A 25,044-nucleotide genomic window follows, 5' to 3' on the forward strand; every position below is an offset into this window, starting at 1 on the left:
GATAAAAAGAAACCTTGTAACATACAAGGGGCTGACATTGTGGCATAGCAGGTAAAGCAACTGCCCGTGACATTGGCATCCCAGTATGGGCACCAGTTTGTGTCCTAATTGTTCCACTTCCCATTCAGCTCCCTGATAATGGCCTGGGAAAAGCAGCACAAGATGGCCCAAGTGTTTGGCCCCTGCTATCTATGTAGGAGACCTGGAAGAAGCTCCTGGCTTCTGGCTTCAGTCTGGCCCAGCCCTGGCTGTTGTAGCCATCTAGGGAGTGAACTAGTAGATGGAAGATTCTCTCCCCACCTCCACTGTCTCTCTGGAACTCTTTCAAATAAATAGATCTTTAAAAAAATAAAAAGTTCTCCCATATGGGTAGCAGGGGCCTAAGGACTTGAGCCATCTTCCACTGCTTTCTCAGACACATTAGCAGGAAGCAGAATCATAAGTGAAGCAACCAGGACTTAAACTGGCACTCTGATATGGGATGCTGGTGTTAGAAGCTGCAACTTAACCTGCTACACTACATTGCTGGCCCCTATACCATACATTCTTTTTTTTTTTTTTTTAAAGATTTATTTTATTTATTTGAAGGCAGAGTTACAGAGAGGCAGAGGCAGAGAGAGAGAGTCTTCCATCTACTGGTTCAATTACTGTGCCAATCCAAAGCCAGGAGCCAGGAGCTTCTTCCAGGTCTCCCACATGGGTGCAGGGGCCCAAGGACTTGGGCCATCCTCCACTGCTTTCGCAGGCCATAGCAGAGTGCTGGATTGGAAGTGAAGCAGCCAGCACTCGAACCGGCGCCCATATGGGATGCTGGCACTGCAGGAGCGGCTTTACCCACTGCGCCACAGCGCCGGCCCCACCATACGGTCTTAACCCAGATCCATAAACCCCTGAAACTATATACAAATTTTCATGTGTAGATACACGTACATTATTTTAGAGCAAGGTTATGGTTTTCATAGATTCTCAAAGGAGGCAATGATCATTCCTGATCCCCTTATTCTCTCCTGGAAACCAAAAAACTAATACTGAAGTAAATTTTCTTTAATTTTTCTCATGTCCACCCAAACCTACCATCTATCAATAATAAACAGAAAGGCTTATTCTCTTCTGTGTAATAATAACTAGGGCTTTTGTCCCTTATGTTGTGGCAGTATTGTAGGCCTCCTTCCAAAATGGTATAAGAAGCCAAAACGACGGTGCACATTTTTGCAAAGCATCTGGTGTGCTCAGATTTGGGGGCTGGGGAGAGGGAAGGACTTTATTTTCATATTGCATGTTGACGTGTCATGGAGAGCACAAAAGTAATGTTCGTGACATTTACCACTGCCTCACATTTATTTATCTCTCTGTCTCATAATCTCCATCAGAACAGAGACTTCACCAGCTTTGTTCAGCACTGTATCCCCAATGCCTAAAACAGTACTTAGCAGAGTTGGCATTTAGTAAATTTATTGAATAATTGCATGGTGAGTGAATCTGATTATTTAAGGAAAGTAAGAGATCTGAAAACTATCCCAGGATTTGCCTTCATTCTCCCCTACTTTTAAGGTTTGTTTAAAAGGCAGAGTGACAGAGACACTTTAAATCTTCCATCTGCTGGTTTACTCCACAAATGGCCCTGAAAGCCAGGGTGAAGGCAGGAGTCTGGAACCCCATCCTCATCTCCCATATGGGTGGCAAGGACCCAACTACGTGTACCGTCTGCTGCCTTCCCAAGCGCATTAGCAGGGACCTGAATCCAAAGTAGAGGAGCCAGGACTCCACCCTGCCTCCCTCCACTCCCTTTAGCTATACTGCAATGAGACATTTTGGGAAGACAAGAACTGTAGCTTTATTCTAACTGCTTCAAAGGCAATGGTTTCCAATCCTCACTGTCCCTTAGATTCACCTGAGGAGGCTTTTAAAAAATACGTAAAAATGCCAGGCCCCTCCCCAAGCCAGTTAAATCTGTGTCTAGGCCAGGGCTTACTGATTGTTATTGCTGTTGTTGGGTTTACCAAGTGTGTGTAGTATTGTGCAGCCAGGGTGGAAACCACTGACGTAAGGGTATTCATATGTACAGTGCAGTAGTAAGTGTTTTCTGGAGTTAGTAAGATTTCTAAGTACACACACACAGAGAATTTCTGGATCAGAATAAAATGAGGAGGGGGCATTTTGCCTAAAAGTTAAGATGCATTTGTGACACCTGTGTCCCATATCAGAGTGCCTGAGTTTGATTCTCAGCTCCAGTTCTGAAGTCCAGCTTTCTCCAGCATAGATCCTAGGAGGTAGGAGGCAGGTGGGGTGGAGATGATTCGAATGGTTGGGTCTGTGCCATCCACATGGGAGACCTGGACTGATTCTGGCTCTGGTCCCTGTCTCAGCCCTGTAATGGTCATTACAAGCATTTGGGGAGTGAACCAGCAAATAGGAGCTTCTATTTCTCTCTCTGCATCTGGAATAAATAGATCTTTTTAAAAAGTTGTTAAAAAGATTTGTGAGTGTAAAATGAGGAAATTCCTTTTAAATTATATTTCTTATTCATTTTTTTTCTAAATGACATATGTAGATTTTGCTGTAATTTATTAAATCCTTCAAAAATAAATAAGGATCCCCTCTTTTCAGTAAACTCCAGCTTAAACTGTAGCTTAATATTACTTATTACATTATTTGTATTAAGCTCTCAATTAAAACCTTGTCATGAAATGAAGGTTCTGGTATGACCATATTTAACTCATTGTTATCCAGAATGTCCTGAGTCATTGCAGGAAAACACCTAAGTTGGCATTTAGAGACAGGCTAGCATTGCTTCCATTATCCTCGTCTGCTTGGGTCTGATGTGCAGCAGTGTTTGCACAGAAGCTCTGAGAGAAAAAGATTTGTTCTCCTCCTTCTCGTACTTGTGCTCAGCCACAGAACAGAGTGTCTAAGCCTGGAACGCTTAATACTGTCCCTATGCCTAGGAAAAGGTGAGCCAGATAGGAGGACAAGATAGGAGAAAGTTCTGAGTTCCATTGAGAGACGGCATTAACCACTCTAGGCATGGGTAAGGAGCTGGGCACACCTGAGAAGAAATGCACATAGGGAAAACTGGGGGGCAGACAGTGCTGCGGCACTCTGAGTTGGGCTTCAGACAGAATCAACTACATTGCTTGCTGTCCTGAGAATCTTCAGGAAAATCACACCTATCCAGATCCATTGAAAGTAACATCGCAGGTTGAGCCACTGCTTGGGATGCCCCCATATCGAAGTGCTCATTGGAGTCCAGGCTTTTCCACTTCAGGTCTGGCTTCCTGCTAATGAGCCTGGAAGGGCAGCAAATGTTGGCCCAATTACTTGGGTCCCTGCCACCTATGTGGGAGACTGAGATGGGTTCCAGGCTCCTGGCTTCATCCTGGCCCAGCCCTGGCTGTTGTGTGTGGACATTTGGGGAATGAACCAGCAGATGAAAGATCTGTCTGTCTCTCCTTCTCTCTGCCATTCCTGTCTTTCAAAGAAATAATAAATCTTTTTTTAAAAGTTAACCTTCATACCTGAAAGATGAGTCCATATGAATCCACTGAAGCGATGAGTGTTTAGAGTCGCTCATCACTGTAAGGCTCCACACTTACCTCTGAAATGGTGATACACTCGCTTGAAGGTTTTTCCACTTCTTTCAGGAAATGGCCAGCCTCAAACGACAATTCACTGAACTGTTATCGGATATAGGGTTTGCAAAGGAGGGACTCCGAGCAAGGGAAATTGAGAAAAGGGCCCAGGGAGGAGACGGTGTCCTAGATGCCACAGGAGAAGAGGTAAACCATGTGTTGTAAGTCTCATTTCTCTTTGATGAGCACATGAACAAAATGTGAACTGAGGGACACACATAGCCATTCTAATTCACTTCTGGTCCAGGAGCAGGGGTCTGGTGGCATTCCTGGCTTTTCTTACAAGCGGCAGCTTGACCCACTGAGCCACTACAACAGCCAACATTTCTGTCTTTCCATAACATTGTTGCTGTTGTTTTTGATTTTTCAGTTATCACACTGGCTCTTGATGAATTCCCCAAGAGGTAGAATACACTTTCTGGCAATGTTTTCTGAAATCAGGCCAGCGTTTTTTCCACCCAAGGAGATAGGTTTTTATGTAATAGGAGGAGCACTTCTTCAAGATGTACTTGATGCCCCTGTCTTTGAAGTGCAATTAGCACTATTAGGAAGTTCTGTGAACCAGAGTCTCTGTCTCCACTGATCCTTCAGAATGCTGGGTTTGTAACTGCTTTGCAGAAACCTAGAAAAAGTCATTACAGGCTGCACAAAGAGGGTTTTCTCTGACTGTAGCCTGGTAGATGTGTTTTTTGCTTTGAAAGGAATAATTTTTCTAGCAAAGAGAAATTAGATGATCCTTTTTCATCTTATGATAGAGATCAACTGAAGTATAGTGGTAGATTTCAATACAGAAGTAGCCACATTATTTGATGAAATTACTTGTAAGATTGTTGCTGTGTTTCTGTCGTAGGCAAACTCAAATGCTGAGAACCCCAAGCTGATATCAGCAATGCTGTGTGCTGCTCTGTATCCGAATGTAGTACAGGTAATAAAGCATCTTTTCTGAGCCCTCCATTTCCTGTTTGATTTGTAGTCAAGAAATCTAAGTTAAGCTGTGCACATTAGCCATCTTCAGAGACACACACATATACACAGCCTTTTAAATTTAGTGTACATTTCCAGCCCTTGAGTTCCTCAAATTTATACAGCTAGATAAATTTAAAAATTCACTCGTATAAAATGAGGTGTTTTATAATCCTTCTGACATTCTAGAAATTAAGATAACCTCTGTCAGCCAACCTGTTTGTACTGAACCATCTATGTTAGGTTCTACTACAGTTCTCCTGGTTTCCATTTAGCCGTCCACTCTGAACTAAAATTAGAGAACAAAGCCATGTTTTGCTGTGGGTCACTTTTGGCCAGATTTTGGGAAAACCCTACCTGAGGGCTCTTGCAGTTACCTGCGTTTTAATTATCCAGCCCTAACAAAGGACCATTTCAAACTTAGAAAGAACTTGAATTTGGCCGAGTGCCAAGCCATCTCTCAAGGTCTTGCCTTTGTTGTTAGATGCTCAGCTGAAATCTGCACATTAATTTCCAGCTCATTTTCTGCTTAGCACTTACACGCTTTTTAAGCCATTTGAAATTTACTTTAAAAAATCATTTAGGTATTGATTTGCTGGTTTTTCTGTTACACTATAGTTATCTAAACTGTTACCCTTCGAGGAAGCTGGGTGGGCATTAAGGAACTATTTTTTGCAATTTCCTGTGCTTCTATAATTATTTCAAAATAAAAAGATATTTTGAACAGGAATGTGGGAGAAAAAATAAGTAGACTAAAGATGTAGAAACAAAAAATAAAATTGTGGGTGTGGATGGGAGAAGGCCACTACTGGTCACTCCCTGAGCCTGGGGAGGTGGGTGTGGCCTCAGCCCTGGCTTTGGACCTCTGGCCATGTGACAGCTGTCAGAGAAAGAAACAATTAAACATGAACAGGTATAATATGAGCTTGGGAGAAAATCTTTTTGCTTGGATTCACCCAGAAATCTGACTGATAACAACTGAGAAAGCATAATGGCTAGAGAATTTGGTTTAAAAATAAGGATTTCACTTTTCAGTTAAATTTAAACACCTAAGAATAACTGTGTGTTAATTACAGAGTTCAACCAATAGTATTAACTAGAACAAAAAAAAAATACTAAAAGGGATAAAGTATTAAATTGTATGTCAACAGTCAGGACAATGGGAATAAGAGAGGGAGATGTACAATTTGGGACATGCTCAATCAGACTTGCCCCAGATGATGGAGTTAGAAATGTGCCAGGGGATTCCAATACAATCCCATCAAGGTTGCATGTACCAATGCCATCTCACTAGTCCAAGTGATCAATTTCAGTTCACAATTGATCACACTGATAAGTCTAAGAGTCAAAGGGATCACACAAACAAGACTAGTGTCTGCGAATACTAACTGATAGAATAAAAAAGGGAGATAACGCTCCAACATGGGAAGCGGGATACACAGCAGACTCATAGAATGGCAGATGTCCTAAACAGCACTCTGGCCTCAGAATCAGCCCTTAAGGCATTCGGATCTGGCTGAAGAGCCCATGAGAGTGTTTTAGGCATGGAAAGCCAAGACACTCTGGCAAAAAAAAAAAAAAACCTGAATGAAAGATCTCTGCGAGTAAGATCCCAGTAGAAAGAGCAGGCCATCAAAGAAGGAGGTACCTTTCTCTGAAGAGAGGAGAGAACTTCCACTTTGACTATGACCTTGTCTAAATAAGATCAAAGTCGGCAAACTCAAAAGGCTTCCATAGCCTTGGCAGCTCATGACTAGAGCCTAAGGAGATTACTGACGCCATAAATAAGAGTGTCAAACTATTAAGTCAACAACAGGAGTCACTGTGCACTTACTCCTCATGTGGGATCTCTGTCCTTAATGTGTTATCCAATGTGAATTAATGCTATAACTAGTATTGAAACAGTATTTTACACTTTATGTTCTGTGTGGGTGTAAACTGATGAAATCTTTACTTAATATATACTAAATTGATCTTCTGTATATAAAGATAATTGAAAATAATCTTGATGTGAATGGAATGGGAGAGGGAGCAGGAGATGGGAAGGGTGCAGGTGGGAGGGAAGTTATGGGGGGGAAAGCCATCGTAATCCATAAACCATGCTTTGGAAATTTATATTTACTAAATAAAAGTTTAAAAAAACAATTAAAATGCATTTGAAAAAGTAAAAAAAAAATAAGGGTTTCAAATTATTTTTTAAAATTCTGTTTGGATTTCAATACATATGTATATTTTTATTGAAATCATTATGTATTTTTTAAAAGATTTATTTTATTTATTTGAAAGACAGAGTTACTGAGAGAGCTAGAGACAGAGAGAAGTCTTCCATCCGGTGGTCCACTCCACAGATAGCTGCAATGGCTGGAGCTGTGTCAGTCCGAAGCCAGGAACCAGGAGCTTCCTCTAGGTCTCTCACGTGGGTGTAGGGTCCCAAGGATTTGGGCCATCTTCTACTGCTTTCCCAGGCCATAGCAGAGAGCTGGATCGGAAGAGGAGCAGCCAGGACTAGAACCAGTGCCTATATGGGATGCCAGCGCCTCAGGCCAGGGTTTCAACCTGCTGTGTCACAGCGCCAGCCCCTAAATTATTATGTATTTATGACTTGATTTCTATATATAGGCAGATCCAGCAGAAAACAAGTATTTATCAGATATGTTTCTTAGCATGTCATTACAGATTTTAATTTTCCTTTTTTAACTAATACGCATTTTCTAAACATTGTTTTGCAAAAATTCTACACTTACATGTATGTACATTTTTTTCAAGCAAAGTACTTATTCATAACTTTTAAAAGTGTTTTGAAAAACATTCACATTGAGGCCAGCACCATGGCTCACTTGGCCAATCCTCCGCCTGCGGCACCGGCACCCCGGGTTCTAGTCCCAGTTGCTCCTCTTCCAGTCCAGCTCTCTGTTGTGGCCCGGGAGTGCAGTGGAGGATGGCCCAAGTGCTTGGGCCCTGCACCCACATGGGAGACCAGGAGGAAGCACCTGGCTCCTGGCTTCAGATCGGTGCAGCGCTGGCCATAGTGGCCATTAGGGGAGTGAACCAACGGAAGGAAGACCTTTCTCTCTGTCTTTCTCACTCACTAACTCTGCATGGCAAAAAAAAAAAAAAAAAAAAGAAAGAAAGAAAAGAAAGGAAGGAAGCAAGTAAATGAGAGATGCACGAAACAACAAAGGTATTCAAACAAGACTGGCTTTGTATCAAGGGACATTTCCTACAATGAAAAAGTATACCTGTTTTTACCAATATTTGTGTAGGTGAAAGCCCCAGAAGGGAAATTCCAGAAAACCAGTACCGGAGGTGTCCGAATGCAACCCAGATCAGCTGAGCTGAAATTTGTCACCAAGAACGATGGATACGTACACATTCACCCTTCATCAGTGAACTACCAGGTCAGAACGGTGCTCTGTGCTTGTACTGACGTACGGCAGGTCCTGGGCTGAGAACACAGTCCCTCAAATTCAGGCAGACCTTGTTCTCTCACCTTCTGTGTCCAGCAGCCCCACTGACCTCAAAAAGGTTGAATGAATTATTTCTGGAAAGACTCTTTCCATTTTAAGAAAATTCTACTGGATACAGAATGCTTGTGCTTCCTTTCAGATGTAAAATTTTTTCTGTGCACTGGTGACTTAAGAAATCATGAGTTAATTACATCACTGAATCTACGCCTTGAAAGGGAATAAATTACCTATTCTCACTGATCCTGCTTCCTTTGCTGTCATCCTTCCTGCAGCCTGCTGCTGTGAGATTTCTGTCCCCAGCCCACCTCCACTACACTCATCGAGCGTCACCAGTTGTCCAGTCCAGTGGGCATTCCAGGTTCCTCCTCATAGCAGCCTCTATATGACATTTGACTCTGTTGAGCCTCCTCTCTTGAAACTATCTTTGATGTTCTTTTCACTTCTGCAAATCCCTTTCTTCCGCCTCTCTGAACATCCACCCATCACCTTTACAAGCTTCTCTCCCTTTGTCCTTATTTTCTTACTAAAGTGTACATACTCTTGCTGAACTGCCACAGGTGCACCATGGTCCCAGCTGCCTTACCGGCTGACAAAGACCCCTGAATGTGTCTCAAGAGCTGGGTTGGTTGGTTGGTTTGTTCTTTTACGATCTCCTGTTGGAAAATGTCAGCTGGTCTTCCAGTCACTTCAAATTCAAAAGCTGAAAAATCAAACTCATTATCTCTCAATTCATTCTTCTTTTTCTGTGTTCCCTGTGTCGGGGAACAGCACCATCCAAATGTGAACCCTGAAGTCGCACAGACTTCTGCTTCAGGCTTCTTACCGCAATCCAGTTGGTCACCCAGGCCCCACAAGGCCACCTTTCTGACACCTGTAAGATTCGTCTACTCTCCTGTGCCTACTACTGCTTGCACAGTTCAGACCCCAGACATCTGTCATTTCCTGGAAGTACTATAATAATCTTACTTCCAGTGCTTTCTCGCTCCTATTTTTTCCACTGCTGGTGCCAAAATTGCTTTATTTTTTAAAGATTTATTTATTTATTTGAAAGGCAGAGTTACAGAGAAAGAGAGACACAGAGAGATTTTGTCTGCTGGTTCATAGTTCACACCCAAATGGCCACAATGGCCAGAGCTGGGCCTGTCCAAAGCCAGGAGACAGGAACTTCTTCAAGTCTCCCACGTGGGTGCAGAGGCCCAAGCACTTGGGCCGTCTTCCGCTGCTTTCCAAGGCACACTAGCAGGGAGCTGGATTGGAAGTGAAGCAGCCAGGCCTCAAACCAGCGTCCATATGGGATGCTGGCATCTCAGGCAGCAGCTTTGCCTGCAATGCCACAATGCCAGTTCCCAGAATTACTTTACAAAATGTCCATTTGACCATGTCAGTCCCTTGCTTAAAGCTTCATTTATGGAGCACTCTACAAGTTCTTACCCGACCTTTCTCATCTGATCCGATCTTAGGCCACGTTCTGTGTGCTCCAGCAATACCAGACTAACAACAGTGTCCTCCAATGCCATGGCACTTGATGCACTGTTCAATGTGCCTGGAGTGACATTCTTTTACCCTGACAAGCTCCTTTCACTTCCTCAGTGTCCCCCTCGCTCAGTCACTCTTTACTTCCACACTGACCCACCATCATGTGGTGCACCTGTGTCCATCATTGCACTCGCACATTGGATGATGGTGTCTCCTTCATGGGACTGTGAAGTCCCTGCAGACAGGAAGTGGATTCTGTTCATTCTTGCCTTCTCAGTGTCTAGCGTGATGCCTCCCTGAAAGCAGATACTTAATGAAGCTTTCGGGAGAGATGAAAAGGAGGAAGAGAGTTTGATGTTGATGTGTTTGGGCTGGTCAGCCTCCTGGAACTACAGAGGAAAGTGTCAACTCAGCTTGAAAAGGAGCTCCTTCCACTGAAAAGAATCTTAGGGTCAGGAGGTCATCTCGCAGCTCCTAGTAACCAGAGGCCTGCGTTAGCTTCACTCCTTTTTGGAGTTTGCCATGACACAATCCAAGTCATCCATACACCCATTCCCTATCTACTAGGTACTGACTCTTGTGCCAGGTGCTGTTATAGTCCACAGAGGATAACAGATGTAGCAGACAAGCCTCTGCCCTCAGGGAGCTTACATTATAATGGGGAACACAAGCAAGAAATAAGTAGGTGCAGCGGGTCAAGCAGCCACTAGTGACACCAGCATCCCACATCAGAGTGCTCAGGGTGCAGGCTGGGGATGAATTTGAGGAGTCTTTAGTAGACAGGCAATATTTAAATCCATGGGACGGGTTGGATTCCCCTTGCATTGCCAGCGATAGCACTGTCATCATCTGATGTTGTATGTCACAGGTCAGACACTTTGACAGCCCTTACCTGTTGTACCATGAGAAGATCAAAACCAGTCGAGTGTTCATCCGAGACTGCAGTATGGTGTCTGTGTACCCGCTGGTCCTGTTTGGAGGAGGCCAGGTGAATGTGCAGCTTCAAAGGGGAGAGTTCGTGGTCTCCCTGGATGACGGCTGGATCCGTTTTGTAGCTGCTTCCCATCAGGTAAAGGGCCAATTGGCCTGTTACGTGATGCCCAGGCCATGAGGGCTTTGATAATATGAAGTGAAGGGTGTTCCTTTAGCGACAGCAGGGCTAATAAAGAGTGAATGATGGGTCTGCAATGGGACAGAGAAGAGTGAGGCTAAGTGGAACCAAGGGCAGAGACCCAGTAAGAGTTCCAACAGGCACACTAGAGGTGGGAAAGGGTCAGCACAGAAGCTGTGAGGCGGAGGTGTTGGACTCCCTTTGTAATGCTGTAAGATAAACTCACCAGCAAAGGAAAATCTCAAAATACAGATGAACAAGAGTAAATAAATGAAATCACGCTGATTCACCACTACTATTTTAGATGATAAAACAATGGATCTGAATTATTTTATGCTCAGCTCTCAGTTCATTATGTAGGATCTCTGTGAGAGACATTTCAAGGGAGTATATGTTTAAGAAATAAAAATTCATTTTTTTAGAAGATTTTTTTATTTATTTGAAAGTCAGAGTTACACCGAGAGAGAAGGAGAGGCAGAGAGAGAGATCTTCCATCCACTGGTTCACTCCTCAATTGGCCACAACGGCCAGAGCTGGCCAATCTGAAGCCAGAAGCCAGGAGCTTCTTCCTGGTCTCCCACGCAGGTACAGGGGCCCAAGGACTTGGGCCATCTTCTACTGCTTTCCCAGGCCATAGAGAGGGCTGGATTGGAAGTGCAGCAGCCAGGACTTGAACCGGTGCCCATAAGGGATGTTGGCACCGGAAGCAGCGGCTTTACCTGCTACGCCACAGCGCCAGCCCCAAAATTCGTTTTGACATTTGTAACTGTTAGAACACCTATGAAAGGGACTGCGCCCCCACCACCAAAAAAAAAGAGGAATTCTTACATTGCAAGAAACAGAAACACCAATTTAAACATTAAAGGAAACTGCTTGGCATATTTGTACATCTAGAGCAGCACTGTCCAATAGCCACATGTAACTTTTAATTGTTCTAGTAGCTTCATTTAAAAAGTAAAAAACAATAGGTGAAATTAATCATAATGTATTTTATTTAACCTAATACATCCAAATGTTTTAACTTAGGCATGTGATCAATATAAAAATTATTACGATATTTTATTTTCTCTTTTCATACTAAGTCTTCAAAATCTGCTGTGTGCTTTACACTTCCATCAGATCTTAGCTTGGACTGGCCACATTCCATGTGGTTATTTGATAAGTCACATGTGACTCAGAGCTGCCGTATTGGATAGTGCAGGTAACAAGGACCAGGCGAGGTTAGTTTAATTCAGCAGCTCAGTGATGACAAAAGCCTGGCTAACCTTATGTGTAGCAGGATGGCTGCACTGGTTTCTGACTTCACACCTGTGCTGCATACGCCCTCCCAAGGACTAAAGAAAGCTTCTTGCTCCCCTCCTAAACCAATTCCTGTGGCCAAAGGGATGTCCTGGACTCAAAGGCCTGGAGTCCCGAGCCATTCACTCTGGCAAGTCTCATAGCATGAGCCTGTTTGAGTTGGAGCAGGTCCAAATACAGGGTTGCCGCATGTGGAGGAGGGGCACACAGAGTTGGGGAGACACCTACGTGCCACCACAGCACCGGCATGAGCAACATGCCATACAAGCACACAGCGTCTCCCAGGTTGAAGATTTTTTTGTTTTGTCAAATACCTACCATTTTTAATTCTCCACTTTACTTTCCTGCTTCTTCCCTGAGGACAGATTGTAAAAGTTAGCGAGAGAACTACATAAGAGCCATCCTTCCAAACCTAATCTCTTTAAATTAGATGTGGTAGAGGAGACTTTTTAAATGGACCTCATGTAGTAAATTATAGAATGAAACTGGGTTTAGTTTTCTCCTCCTGATTGAGTTACAGTTAATACCAGAAATCTAAATAGTGATGATCACAGTTGGAAGATTCCCCTCTGATCACCTGTCCTCTCGTTGCTCCAAGCACCACTTATGTTGCACCTTTCATTTTAGGTGGCCGAATTAGTAAAGGAACTTCGTTGCGAACTTGACCAGCTCCTCCAGGATAAAATTAAAAACCCGAGCATAGACCTGTGCACGTGTCCTCGAGGGTCGCGGATCATCAGCACAATCGTGAAGCTCGTCACCACGCAGTGAGAACGCCTGCCACTCCCCTGCGAAGTCACAGCAGCACCTCTACCTCGACTGAAGACCGGTGCTGGGCTGGCCTGGTGGAGGAGCCCAGGGCGTGCGGTGCCGCATCACCTAAGGCACCACATACCCCTCGGGCCGTTTCCAGCCGCAGTGTTCCTGAGGAAGCCATGGGCACTCCCAGCACAATTTGGAGTGTTCACGGTAAAGCAGTCTACAATCTAGCCTGCCTGCCTTTTTCCTTTGTGAGTGTTCCAGAGTGAATGAAATTCACCTTACAACACAAAAATGGATGTTTAATACAATCCTGTTTTAATCTATATAATCTTTGCTCCTATTTTTTATTGGGCATGAAGAGAAATATTTGTTTCTTTTCCTGTGTTACAAATGTTGAACTGAGAGAAGTTGGAACAGAGAAGGAAAAAGAAACCAAAACAATCATGTGAGCAAGAAAAATAAAAATTTCCTTTTAGGCTGTTGGCTACTGAAGCACACTTGATCTGTGGGGTGAGGGACTATTTTTACTCATTAAAGATCAGCTAAGAAACAACTTCAGTGAATTCTGTTTTGGTTTTAAAATGCAGTCTGGTCTTATCCATAGCCCTCTATTAAAAGCAGAACAGAAGCCAGCGTTGTAAGTAGCAGGTAAAGCTACCTGCAACGCCAGCATCCCACACGGGCACCAGTTCAAATCCCAGCTGCTCCACTTCCTATCCAGCTCCCTGTTAATGGGCTGGGAAAAGCAATGGAAGATGGTCCAAGTGCTTCGGCCCCTGCATCCATGTGGAAAACCCAGAAGAAGCTCCTGGCTCCTGGCTTCTGGTCAGCCCAACTCTGGCCACTGCAGCCATTTGGGGAGTGAACCAGCGGATGGAAGACCTCTCTTTCTGTCTCTTCTCTCTCTCTCTCTCTAATTCTGCCTCTCAAATAAATAAATAAATCTTTAAAAATAAATAAAAAATAAACCTTGCCTTTCAAATAAATCAATCAATCCCTAACAACAACAAAAAAAGAACAATCTAGATGTCTTCAGTCTCTGTTTAAGAATCCTTACTCTCAAGGCCAGGACTGTGGTGTAGTGGGTAAAGCCTCCACTTGCAGTGCTGGCATCCCATATGGGTGCCAGTTCAAGTGCCGGCTGCCTCTCCTCCAATCCAGCTCTCTGCTAATGCACCTGGGAAAGCAGCGAAGATAACCCAAGTCCTTGAACCCCTGCACCCATGTGAGGTACCTGGAAGAAGCTCTTGGCTTCTGGCTTCAGCCTGGCCTACCCCTAGCTGTTGCAGCCACTTGGGGAGTAAACCAGCAAATGAAAATCTCTCTCTCTCTCTGCCTTTCAAATAAATAAATCTTTTTTAAAAAAATATCGCGCTCTCACAAACTCATGCAGATCCGAGGAGCACGGTTCACCTTATCTAAAGGAGAATTACATTGGGATTCCCACGGCAGAGCTGGTGTGGCTGAGATGGAGGGGACTGCTGTGCTAGTGTCAGGTCACAACCATGGAAACACCTCCTGTGAGACTGCTTATTTTCAACCACCAATCATAGTGATGGAGGAGCACTAGCATTTTGAAAAGAAAGTACATATAAATAACATTCAGATTGTTCCTGGATGTCTATTAGTGTGTCCAGAAATGATCCCAAAGAGCTGAAAGGAAAAAATACTGTGTTTGCCTAGATCCAAGGAGAGAGTCACTACAGGGTTAATACTATAAGCAGAATTCCAACTGTTCAACAAGACCGCCTCAGTGACAGCTGTTCACGTTTCAAGGTATTCGGTTTTTGGGAAATCTAGGTGGTCCAAAATGACCATTATCAAGTGTGTGTAGTATACTTTGGTGCATTTGAGCAACTTAGGATCTAAGCAGTATTTTTTTTAATTGAATTTTTTTATTTTTTATTATTTTTTTGACAGGCAGAGTGGACAGTGAGAGAGACAGAGAGAAAGGTCTTCCTTTGCCGTTGGTTCACCCTCCAATGGCCACCGTGGCTGGCGCACTGCGCTGATCCGATGGCAGGAGTCAGGAGCCAGGTGCTTCTCCTGGTCTCCCATGGGGTGCAGGGCCCAAGCACTTGGGCCATCCTCCACTGCACTCCCCGCCCACAGCAGAGAGCTGGCCTGGAAGGGGGGCAACCGGGACAGAATCCGGCGCCCCAACCGGGACTAGAACCCGGTGTGCCGGCGCCACAAGGCGGAGGATTAGCCTAGTGAGCCGCAGCGCCAGCCCTCTAAGCAGTATTTTTAAAAGGCATTAATTCACATATCAGTTGACATAAAAGCCATACATAAGCAAAGCTCCCCCAGGATGCAACTTCTGACTTGCTATTAAAACAAGGCTCATATTACATAGCATGGGTTGGGACTCATAGAAGAAATGAAGAAAGCTGCATTAACCCTCTCAAAAAGCTTTTTACTTTTTTACATGAGTTTTGACTCTTGGTGCTACAGGAGCTCATGCCCTAGCAAGAGCTGTCTCGCCCCTAAAAGACCTGCAGCTCCTTTTTCTTTCTTTCTTTTCTTTTCTTTCGTTTTTTTTTTACAGGCAGAGTGGACAGTGAGAGAGACAGAGAGAAAGGTCTTCCTTTTGCCGTTGGTTCACCCTCCAATAGCCACTGCAGCTGGCGCATCGCACTGATCTGGAGCCAGGAGCCAGGTGCTTCTGGTCTCCCATGCGGGTGCAGGGCCCAAGCACTTGGGCCATCCTCCACTGCACTCCCGGGCCACAGCAGAGAGCTGGCCTGGAAGAGGGGCAACCGGGACAGAATCCGCAGCCACAACCAGGACTAGAACCCGGGGTGCTGGAGCCCCAGGCGGAGGATTAGCCTAGTGAGCGCAGCGCCAGCCTCTTTTTCTTTTTTAAGGTGTATTTACTCGAAAGAGTGACACACGAGAGAGAAATGAAACAGAGATCTTCCATCCAGTGGTTCAGTCTCCAAATGCCCTTCACAGCCCGGCCTGGGCCAAGCCAAAGCCAGGAGCAAAAACTCCATTGGGTCTCCTGTGTTGGTGGCAGAGTCCCAAGTACTTACGCCAACAACTGCCTCTAAGATGCATTAGCTGGAAGCTGGATCAGGAGAGCAGCCAGGACTTGAACTGGCCCTTCAGAGATGGGATGTGGGTGTCTTAACCCACTGCGCCACAATGCCACCACCAACTGCAGCTTTCAACTCAAATTTTCAGCAGAGTGTGCAGAGGGAAGGGCTTAACAACACTTTCCATCCAGAATGCTGAGAACTGCACCCCTCAGGAAACACAGTTCTTGGATGATCACTTCCAGCCACATACAGATACTCCTGTTATAGAGGTGCTGAAACGTAAACAAGGTCAGGAAGCCCTGATTGCAGACTCTAAGAAAATCCCTAATCCCTGCCCCTGAAACTACACTTTTTTTTTTTTTTTTTTTTTTTTTTTTTTTTTTTTTTTTTGGCAGGCAGAGTGGACAGAGAGAGAGAGACAGAGAGAAAGGTCTTCCTTTGCCGTTGGTTCACCCTCCAATGGCCACTGTGGCTGGCACACCGTGCTGATCCGATGGCAGGAGCCAGGTGCTTCTCCTGGTCTCCCATGGGGTGCAGAGCCCAAGGACTTGGGTCATCCTCCACTGCACTCCCTGGCCACAGCAGAGAGCTGGCCTGGAAGAGGGGCAACCGGGACAGAATCCGGCGCCCTGACCGGGACTAGAACCTGGGGTGCCGGCGCCACAAGTGGAGGATTAACCTAGTGAGCTGCGGCACTGGCCAGAAACTACACTTCTTAAGCTCATCATTAAAATTGTAAATTAAAAAAAAAGGGGGGGGGGTCAGTGCTGTAGCATAGTGGGTAAATCCACTGCCTACAGTGCCAGCATCCCACATGGACACCAGTTGGTCTCCTGGCTGCTCCACTTCTGATGCAGCTCCCTGCTAATGCACCTAGGAAAGCAGCAGAGGATGGCCAAAGTCCTTGGGCCCCTGCACTGCGTGGGAGATGCAGAAGAAGCTCCTGGCTCCTGGCTCCTGGCTCCTGACTTCAGATCAGCCTAGCTCTGGCTGTTATGGCCTTTTGGGGAGTGAACCAGCAGATGGAAGATCCCCGCCCCCACCCCCCGCCTATGCCTCTCTGTAACTCTGTCAAATAAAGAAATCTTTAAAGAAAGTATAAAATAAGATTTACTTTCTGTGATTAAAGATTAAATCACAGGGGGCAGCACTGTGGCACAGTGGATTAAGCTACCTCCTGCAGTGCCGGTGTCCCATATGGGTGCCAGTTTACGTCTCACTTCCAATCCTACTCCCTGGTAATGTGCCTGGGAAACCAGCGGAAGATGGCCCAAGTGTTTGGGTCCCGAACACTTCCATGGGAGACCCAGAAGAAGCTCCTGGCTCCTAGCTTCAGCCTGGCCCAGCCCTGGCCATTGCAGCCATCTGGAGGAGTGAACTAGAGGATAGAAGGTACCTCTCTCTCTCCCTCTCTCTCCCTCTGTAACTCTGCCTTTCAAATAAGTAAATAAATCAAAAAAAAGGCTGGGGTGGTGGTGGTGGCTATGCTGTGGCATAGTAGGTAAAGCTGACACTTGCAGTGTTGGCGTCCCATTTGGGTGCTGGTTTGAGTCATGGCTGCTCCACTTCCGATCCAGCTCTCTGCTAATGCACCTGGGGAATCAGCAAAAGGTGGCCCAAGTCCTTGGGCCCCTGCACCCACATGGGAGATCCAGAAGTAGCTCCTGGCTCCTGGCTTCACATCGGCTCAGCTCCAGCCATTGCAGCCATTTGGGGAGTGAACCAGCGGATGGAAGCTCTCTTTCTCTACTTCTGCCTCTGCCTCTCTGTTATTCTGCCTTTCAAACAAATAAATAAATCTTTTAGGAAAAAAAAGTCACAATTATCATATTAAAGAACAGATTGCAGTATATCATTTCAGGGTGAAAGTGGATTTTTAAGCCCCAACAAAATGGTCAGCCTTTCATGTAATTTTATGGAGAGCTTTGTAAATGCTTTCTTAAAATATTTGTTTTACTTTTACTGGAACCTAGCTAGGGAACAACATTAATACAGTACTTGCTGTGACATTAGTCTGCTGGGAGGTTCTCAGGGAGTGAGAACGGCTAAACATCCAGATAGAGGCGGTAAAAGGTAGCCTGTCTTCCCCCTTCAGCTCCATATCTGATTACTCTAACTCAAACTGCCAGACAAGTAATGAACTTACATCTTTATCTTCCTGTTCTGTTATCTGAGCAGTTGAATTTAAAGAATATATCTAGGGGCTGCCATTGTGGCTCAGTGGGTTAAGCTGTGGCCTGCAATGCCAACATCTCATACGAGTGCCAGTTGAAGTCCCAGCTGCTCCACTTCCCATCCAGCTCCTTGCTAATGTGTATGGGAAAGCAGCAGAGGATGACTCAACTACCTGGGCCCCTGCATCCATGTGAGAGACCTAGATGAAGCTCCTGGCTTCAGCCTGGCCCAATCTGGCCATTGTGACCATCTGGGGTGTGAACTAGTGAATGGAAGACCTCTCTCTGTATCTCCTTCTCTCTTTCTCTGTAACTCCGTCTTTCAAATAAAATAAAATAAATCTTTATATATATATATATATATATATATATATATATATATATGCACAGCCTGTGGATCTGTAGGCCTATGGTAAATGTCAGCTCCTTTCTAGGTAATGGCTTGAACATACTCCTAAGAGGCTTTCATAAGATACTGTGGATGTACTTTTAGTGTAATACAACAAATGTAAAGCATTAGGACCAAGGATATGATTTTTGGTTGCAGCCCAGGCGTGCTTATAGGGATGTAGTTGTGCTCTCAGTAGCTGGGTCTAGAAGAGGGGAGCATGGGCCTCACACTCTAAGGGTGTCTTGTTGCTACATATATAATGGATTCCTAAAGGCAGCAGGATATGTGCACACTATCATTATTATGCTTGTACAAGCCTATGCCAAGGCTTGCTTTTTCCTCCTAAATCGTATGGGAATTAAGCATACTTCCTAGGACTTATTTTCCCCCTCATACAAGGGGGAACATTTGCTTAAAGTACTTAGGCAGTTAATAAATACAAAGTTGGCTGCTGTGTTTTCAGAGTTAGATCCTGATCATGAATCTGTGTCAGTCAATATTTGAGAGCTCAGTACAGCATGCCCCAGATGGAAACAGCACAGAAACAGCTAATATGTTTTCACAGCAGTAGAGTTGCAGACTGTTCCCTGTCATTTTGGTCCTATAAATGTAAAATGATGCGATGGCTGGATGAACAGCTAATTGTGATGACTCTGTAGAGAGAGACTTGGTAACCATTTCTAAGTTATGATATATCACAGATTGGCCTTAGATAAGATTTGTAGCCGATCACTAATCCTTAAGGTGCTTTAAAATCTTAGATGTTTCAATAATTTGTTTTTATCAAGGAGCAGAAAAAGTTCTTTGGAGAATCACTCATTCCTTATACATGAACCATCGGGAATGACTGGAATCAATGTTTGCTGAAGATAAAGCACAACACCCCAAACATGCACTGCTTCTCACAGGCAGTAGGAGCTCTCTGGCCCATCTTGCCCTCATTTAGGCCAGCCCACGTCTATTTCTGGGTCAGTTCTAACCCAGCTGTGAGTAAATAGCACAGGACATAGTGTCCCCTGGGAGATGCTATGACAAGCGATGGCTTAGAACCAGTCAACCGCTTTTTTTTCACCATCTTCAACTTTTTTTTTAGGAAAGAAATAGCAACAAAAACCATTATGAAGGGTTCATTGAAAAAAGCAGCTTCCACAAGGTGGCTTTAGAAATTCAGCTCAATGCCAGGTGCTGTGATGCAGCAAGTTAAAGCCCTGGCCTGCAGCACTGGCATCCCATGTGGACACCGGTTCAAGTCACGGCTGCTCCACTTCCAATCCAGCTCTCTGCTATGGCCTGAGAAGACAGTAGAAGATGGCCCAGGTCCTTGGACCTCTGCACCAGCATGGGAGACCTGAAGGAAGCTCCAGGCTCCAGGCTTTGGGTCAGCTCAGCTCTGGCTGTTGCAGTTATTTGGGGAGTGAACCAGTGGGTGGAAGACCTCTCTCACTCTCTGGCTCTACCTCTCTGTAACTCTTTCAAATAGATTAAAAAAAAGGGGGGGGGGGGAGGGACTCAGCTCAGGGGGCTGACACTGTGTCGCAGCAGGTTAAAGTCCCGGCCTGTAGCGTCGGCATCCCACATGCACCTGGGGAAGAAGTGGAAGATGGCCCAAATACTTGGGCCCCTGCACCCATGTAGGAGACCTGGATAAAGCGCCTGTGTCCTGGCTTCAGCCTGGCACAGCCCTGGCTGTTGGGGCCATTTGGGAAGTGAACCAGCCAATAGAAGATCTCTCTCTCTCTCTCCCTATTTCTTCCTCTCCCTCCTTCCTCCCTCCCTCCTTCTCCCCCCATTCTCTGCTTCTGTCTTCCATCTCTGTAACTCTGCCTTTCAAATAAATAAATAAATAAATAAGGGGCTGGCACCTTGGCACAGTAGGTTAATCCTCTGCCTGCAGTGCCGGCAGCCCATATGGGCACTGGCTCTAGTCCCTGATGCTCCTCTTCCAATCCATCTCTCTGCTACGGTCTGGGAAAGCAGTAGAAGATGGCCCAACTCCTTGGGCCCCTGCACCCGCATGGGAGACTCAGAAGCTCCTGGCTTCGCATTGGCACAGCTCTGGCTGTTGTGGCCAATTGGAGAGTGAACCAGCGGATGGAAGACCCCCGCCCCTGCCTCTCCTCTCTCTGTATAACTCTTTCAAATAAATACAATAAATCTTAAAAAAAAAAAAAAAAAAGAATACAGGGCTCATGTTGTCATATGCTATTAGAGTGCAAGTACAAGTCCTAGCTGCTCTGCTTCTAACCCAGCTTCCTGCTAATGTGCCTGGAAAAGCAATGGAAGATGGCCAAAGGGCTTGGGCCCTTGTACCTATGTCAGAGACCTGGATGGAGTTCCTGGCTCCTGGTTTTGGCTTGATCCAGCCTCATGTATGGCAACTGCGGCCATCTGGGGAGTGAACCAGTGCAGGAAGATCTATTTCTCTGTCTCTCCCTCTCCCTCCCTCTCTTTCAGATAAATAAGTGTTTACAAAAAAATACAGAATACTGACAGACTTGAGGAAATTGTATGGACATATGAGAAAATCATGCATAGATATATATTTTCCTTAAAAACATGTTCTACTTAAAAGTTGATCTGATTTTTAAAAAATCATTTATTCTGAAAATGTGAAGATATGATTTGTATGTGACTGATAATACTGCTAATATTTGACACTGCAAAACTTAAGATTTCACACTTAAACCCACATTTGGATGTTCAAAATACATATACATTGGGGCTGGCATTGTGGCACAGCAAGTTAAGTGGGCATCATATAGCACTGGTTCAAGTCCTGGCTGCTTCACTTTCAATTCAGCTCACTGCTAATGTGTCTTGGAAAGCAGTGGAAGATGGCTCAAGTGTTTAGAGCCTTGTCACCCACATGGGATACCTGGAAGGAGCTCCTGGCTCCTGGCTTCCACCTAGCCCAGGCCTAGCCACTGTGGCCATTTGGAAATGAACCAGTATATCAAAGATATATCTCTCTCTCTTTTCTCTCTCTCTCTCTCTCTCTCTCTCTCTATGTAACTCTGCCTTTCAAATCATAACCAAAAAAAAAACACACCAGGACCTTATCTTTAAGTTAATTGAACAAAGTCTAACCCAGCAGACTTTGGCCAATAGATAAAGCACAAAGTGGGGTAAAATACATGGGGGAGGGAGAGCGGGCAGCATTGTGGCTTAGTGGGTTAACCCACAGACTGAGACATCAGCATCCCACATAGGGACCAGTTTGAGTTCTGGCTGCTCTGCTTCCAATTCAGCTCCCTGCTAATTCATCTGGGAAAGCAGCAGCAGATGACCCGAGTGTGTGGGCCCCTGACATCCACACGGGAGATCCAGATGGAGTCCGAGGCTCCTGTCTGCAGCTTGGCTCAGCCTCATTCATGGGAGGCCATTTGGAAGTGAACCAGCAGATGGAAGATTCTCTTTCTCCTACTCTCTTTACCTTTGGCTTTTACATAGATAAGTAAAAATATTTAAACATAAAAAGAAGAGGGGGAGGTAGGCATTTAGCACAGCTGTTTCAGTTGCCACTTAGGACACCCACAACTCATACGGAAGTGCTTGGGTTCAAGTCCTGCCTGGCTCTGCTGCCAGTTCCAGCTTCTTGCTATTGCATCTCCTCAGACAGCAGCAGACGAAGGCTCAAGTACTTGGGTCCCAGCCACCTACATGGGGGACTTGAATTGAATTCCAAGCTCCTGGCTTCAGCCTGGCTTGGCCTAGGCTCATGCAGGCATTTGTAGAGTGAACCAACAGATGAGATTCATATTCTCTCTCTGTCTCTCTCTCTCTCTCTCTCAGGCATTTGTAGAGTGAACCAACAGATGAGATTCATATTCTCTCTCTCTCTCTTTCTCACTCCTGCTGCCTTTCAAATACTAATATTTAAAAAAAAAAAGTGGAGCCGGCGCCGTGGCTCAATAGGCTAATCCTCCACCTTGCGGCGCCAGCACACCGGGTTCTAGTCCCGGTTGGGGCGCTGGATTCTGTCCCGGTTGCCCCTCTTCCAGGCCAGCTCTCTGCTATGGCCAGGGAGTGCAGTGGAGGATGGCCCAGGTGCTTGGGCCCTGCACCCCATGGGAGACCAGGAAAAGCACCTGGCTCCTGGCTCCTGCCATCGGATCAGCGCGGTGCGCCGGCTGCAGCGGCGGCCATTGGAGGGTGAACCAACGGCAAAGGAAGACCTTTCTCTCTCTGTCTCTCTCTCTCACTGTCCACTCTGCCTGTCAAAAAAAAAAAAAAAAAAAAAAAAAAAAAAAAAAAAAGTGGGGATGTTACTCTGGCATTGCAAATTAAGCCACTGCCTGCAGTGCCAGCATCCTATACGGGTGCCAGTTTGAGTCCTGGCTGCTTCACTTCTGACCCAGCTCCCTGCTAATGCACCTGGAAAAGCAGTGGAGGATGGTCCAAGTGCTTGAGCACCTGCACCCACATGGGAGATGCAGAAGAAGCTCCTGGCTCCTGGTTTCAGCTTTGCCCAGGCCTCTATCTCTCCTTCTTTTTCTGCAACTCTTTCAAATAAATCTTAAAAAAAAATAGCAATTAGAGACATTTCTATTAATGCTGCCTTCTCTCTGAGATTTACCTATACACTTTCCCAGTTAAACTCCAGCTATCCCCATTCTTTTTTTCTTTTAAGATGTATTTTATTTATTTGAAGGGCAAAGTTACAGAGAGAGAGGGAGAGGCAGCAAGAGAGGTCTATGGCTGGGGCAGACTGAAGCCAGAAGCCAAGAGTCAGGAGCTTCTTCCAGGTCTCCCATATGGGTGCAGGGACCCAAGGTCCTGGACCATCTTCTGCTGCTTTCAAAGGTGCATTAGCAGGGAGCTGGATCAGAAGTGGAGCAGCCAGAACTTAAACCAGCACCCACATGGGATGTTGGCATCACAGGCAGTGGCCTTGCCCTCTACTCCACAACACCAGCCCCATGTCCGCATTATTTCTAAATCTTTGTACCATCCTGTACTACAGTAAGCATGGTTAAGACTGGATTAATTGAAGCATGCAGTCAGATTAGTTAACAAGAAAGTCGATTGTCCCTTTTATAACTGGGTGCTACATGGCTAGTTTGAAGCTCACATTGGGGTTGCAAACTAAATGCCTCCCACATTTATGCTTATAATTTCACTTAATCAACATATTTTTTAAAGATGTATTTATTTATTTGAAAATCAAGAGTTATAGAAAGGCAGAAAAGAGAAAGAGAGGGAGATCTTCCCATCTGCTGGCTCACTCCCCAAATGGCCGCAACAGCCAGAGCTGAGCCAATCCAAAGCCAGGAGCCAGGAGCTTCTTCCAGGTCTCCCACGTGGGTGCAGGGGCCCAAGGCCTTGAGCCGTCTTCTACTGCTTTCCCAGGCCACAGCAGAGAGCGGGATTGGAAGTGGAACAGCTGGGACTTGAACCAGCACCCATATGGGATGTCAGTGATGCGGGCAGTGGCTTTATCCACTACACCACAGCACCAGTCTCATAATCAACATTTTTTAAACAGGTGCTACTACATGCCAGTCAGTAACACTGCTACAGTACAAAGATAGACAGGAACAGAGAAGAATAAGGAAGTGAAGTTTACTTGAATGAATTTAATCTGGAACACATTTAGCCTAGAGAAGGGCCTCTGAGTATATGAATAGTCTAGAGACCTGTTTGTTGAAATTGAAAGGAACTAAGGGCTTCAACCAAATTTCTGTGTTTTTTTTTTTATTTTAATTTTTTTTGAAAGGCTGAGAGAGATCTCCCACCCACTGGTTCATTCCCCCAAATGTCCACAGGATCTAGGGCTGGAACAAACCAAAGCCAGGAGTCTATAACTCAATTTAGGTCTCCTAAGTGCGTAACAAGGACCCAAGTACTTGGACCATCCCCTGCTGCCTCCCAGGGCGCACATTAGCAGGAAATTGGATCAGAAGTGGAGGATCTAGTACTTGATTATGGGATGCAGACACCCCAAGTGGTGTCTGAAGCACTGTACCAAACACTTGCTCCCAACCAAGTTTCTTGCTTTTTTTTTTTTTTATAAAGATTTATTTGAGGGGCCAGCGCTGTGGCTTACTTGGTTACTCCTCCGCATCCCATTTGGGTGCCAGGTTCTACTCTCGGCTGCCCCTCTTCCAGTTCAGCTCTCTGCTGTGGCCCAGGAGTGCAGTGGAGGATGGCCCAAGTGCTTGGGCCCTGCACCTGCATGGGAGACCAGGAGGAAGCACATGGCTCCTGGCTTTAGATCGGCGCAGTTCTGACTGTAGCAGGCATTAGGGGAGTGAACCAACAGAAGGAAGACCTTTCTGTCTCTCTCTCTCTCTCTCACTGTCTATAACTCTACCTGTCAAATAAAAAAAAAAAAAGTTATTTGAAAGGCAAAGAGGAAGGGAGGGAGGGAGGGAGGGAGGAAGGAAGATGATAGATAGATTGATGGGGCCAGCGAGGTGGTACAGTAGGTTAATCCTCCATCTGCAGCGCCGGCAATCCATATGGGTGCCGGTTCTAGTCCTGGCTGCTCCTCTTCCAATCCAGCTCTCTGCTGTGGCCTGAGAAAGAAGTATAAGATGGCCCAAGCCCTTGGGCCCCTGCACCCACATGGGAAACTGGAAAGAAGCACCTGGCTCCTGGCTTTGGATCGGCACAGCTCCAGCCATTGTAGCCATTTGGGGAATGAACCAACATAAGGAAGACCTTCTCTCTGTCTCTCCTTCTCACTCTCTGTAACTCTACCTCTCAAATAAATAATACAATCTTAAAAA

General features: G+C 45.5%; 1 protein-coding gene and 1 long non-coding RNA gene across 10 annotated transcripts in view; one reads left to right on the forward strand and one right to left on the reverse strand.

The window, feature by feature from the left end:
- The window catches only part of DHX57 (DExH-box helicase 57), a 75,707-nt gene extending 62,447 nt beyond the window's left edge, over nt 1–13,260 (forward strand). For all 9 annotated transcript variants that reach the window (XM_070069213.2, XM_070069214.2, XM_070069217.2 and 6 more), the window contains exons 20-24: nt 3,642–3,776; nt 4,480–4,554; nt 7,856–7,990; nt 10,404–10,604; nt 12,573–13,260. In XM_070069213.2, coding sequence (XP_069925314.1) covers nt 3,642–3,776; nt 4,480–4,554; nt 7,856–7,990; nt 10,404–10,604; nt 12,573–12,716 — 690 coding nt within the window. In that variant the 3' untranslated portion in view covers nt 12,717–13,260. The remainder of the gene's footprint in view (nt 1–3,641; nt 3,777–4,479; nt 4,555–7,855; nt 7,991–10,403; nt 10,605–12,572) is intronic.
- LOC149128138 (uncharacterized) lies at nt 9,076–24,831 on the reverse strand. The gene is made up of 2 exons (XR_016229462.1): nt 24,360–24,831; nt 9,076–10,717 (listed from the first exon to the last, which is right to left on the reverse strand). It is a non-coding gene; the product is annotated as an uncharacterized LOC149128138 (long non-coding RNA).
- Nucleotides 24,832–25,044: the final 213 nt, after the last annotated feature.

This window comes from Oryctolagus cuniculus, chromosome 2 (genome assembly GCF_051225735.1).
Source record: "Oryctolagus cuniculus isolate XC-2025 breed Fujian yellow rabbit chromosome 2, ASM5122573v1, whole genome shotgun sequence".
In the NCBI taxonomy this organism is placed as follows: domain Eukaryota; kingdom Metazoa; phylum Chordata; class Mammalia; order Lagomorpha; family Leporidae; genus Oryctolagus; species Oryctolagus cuniculus.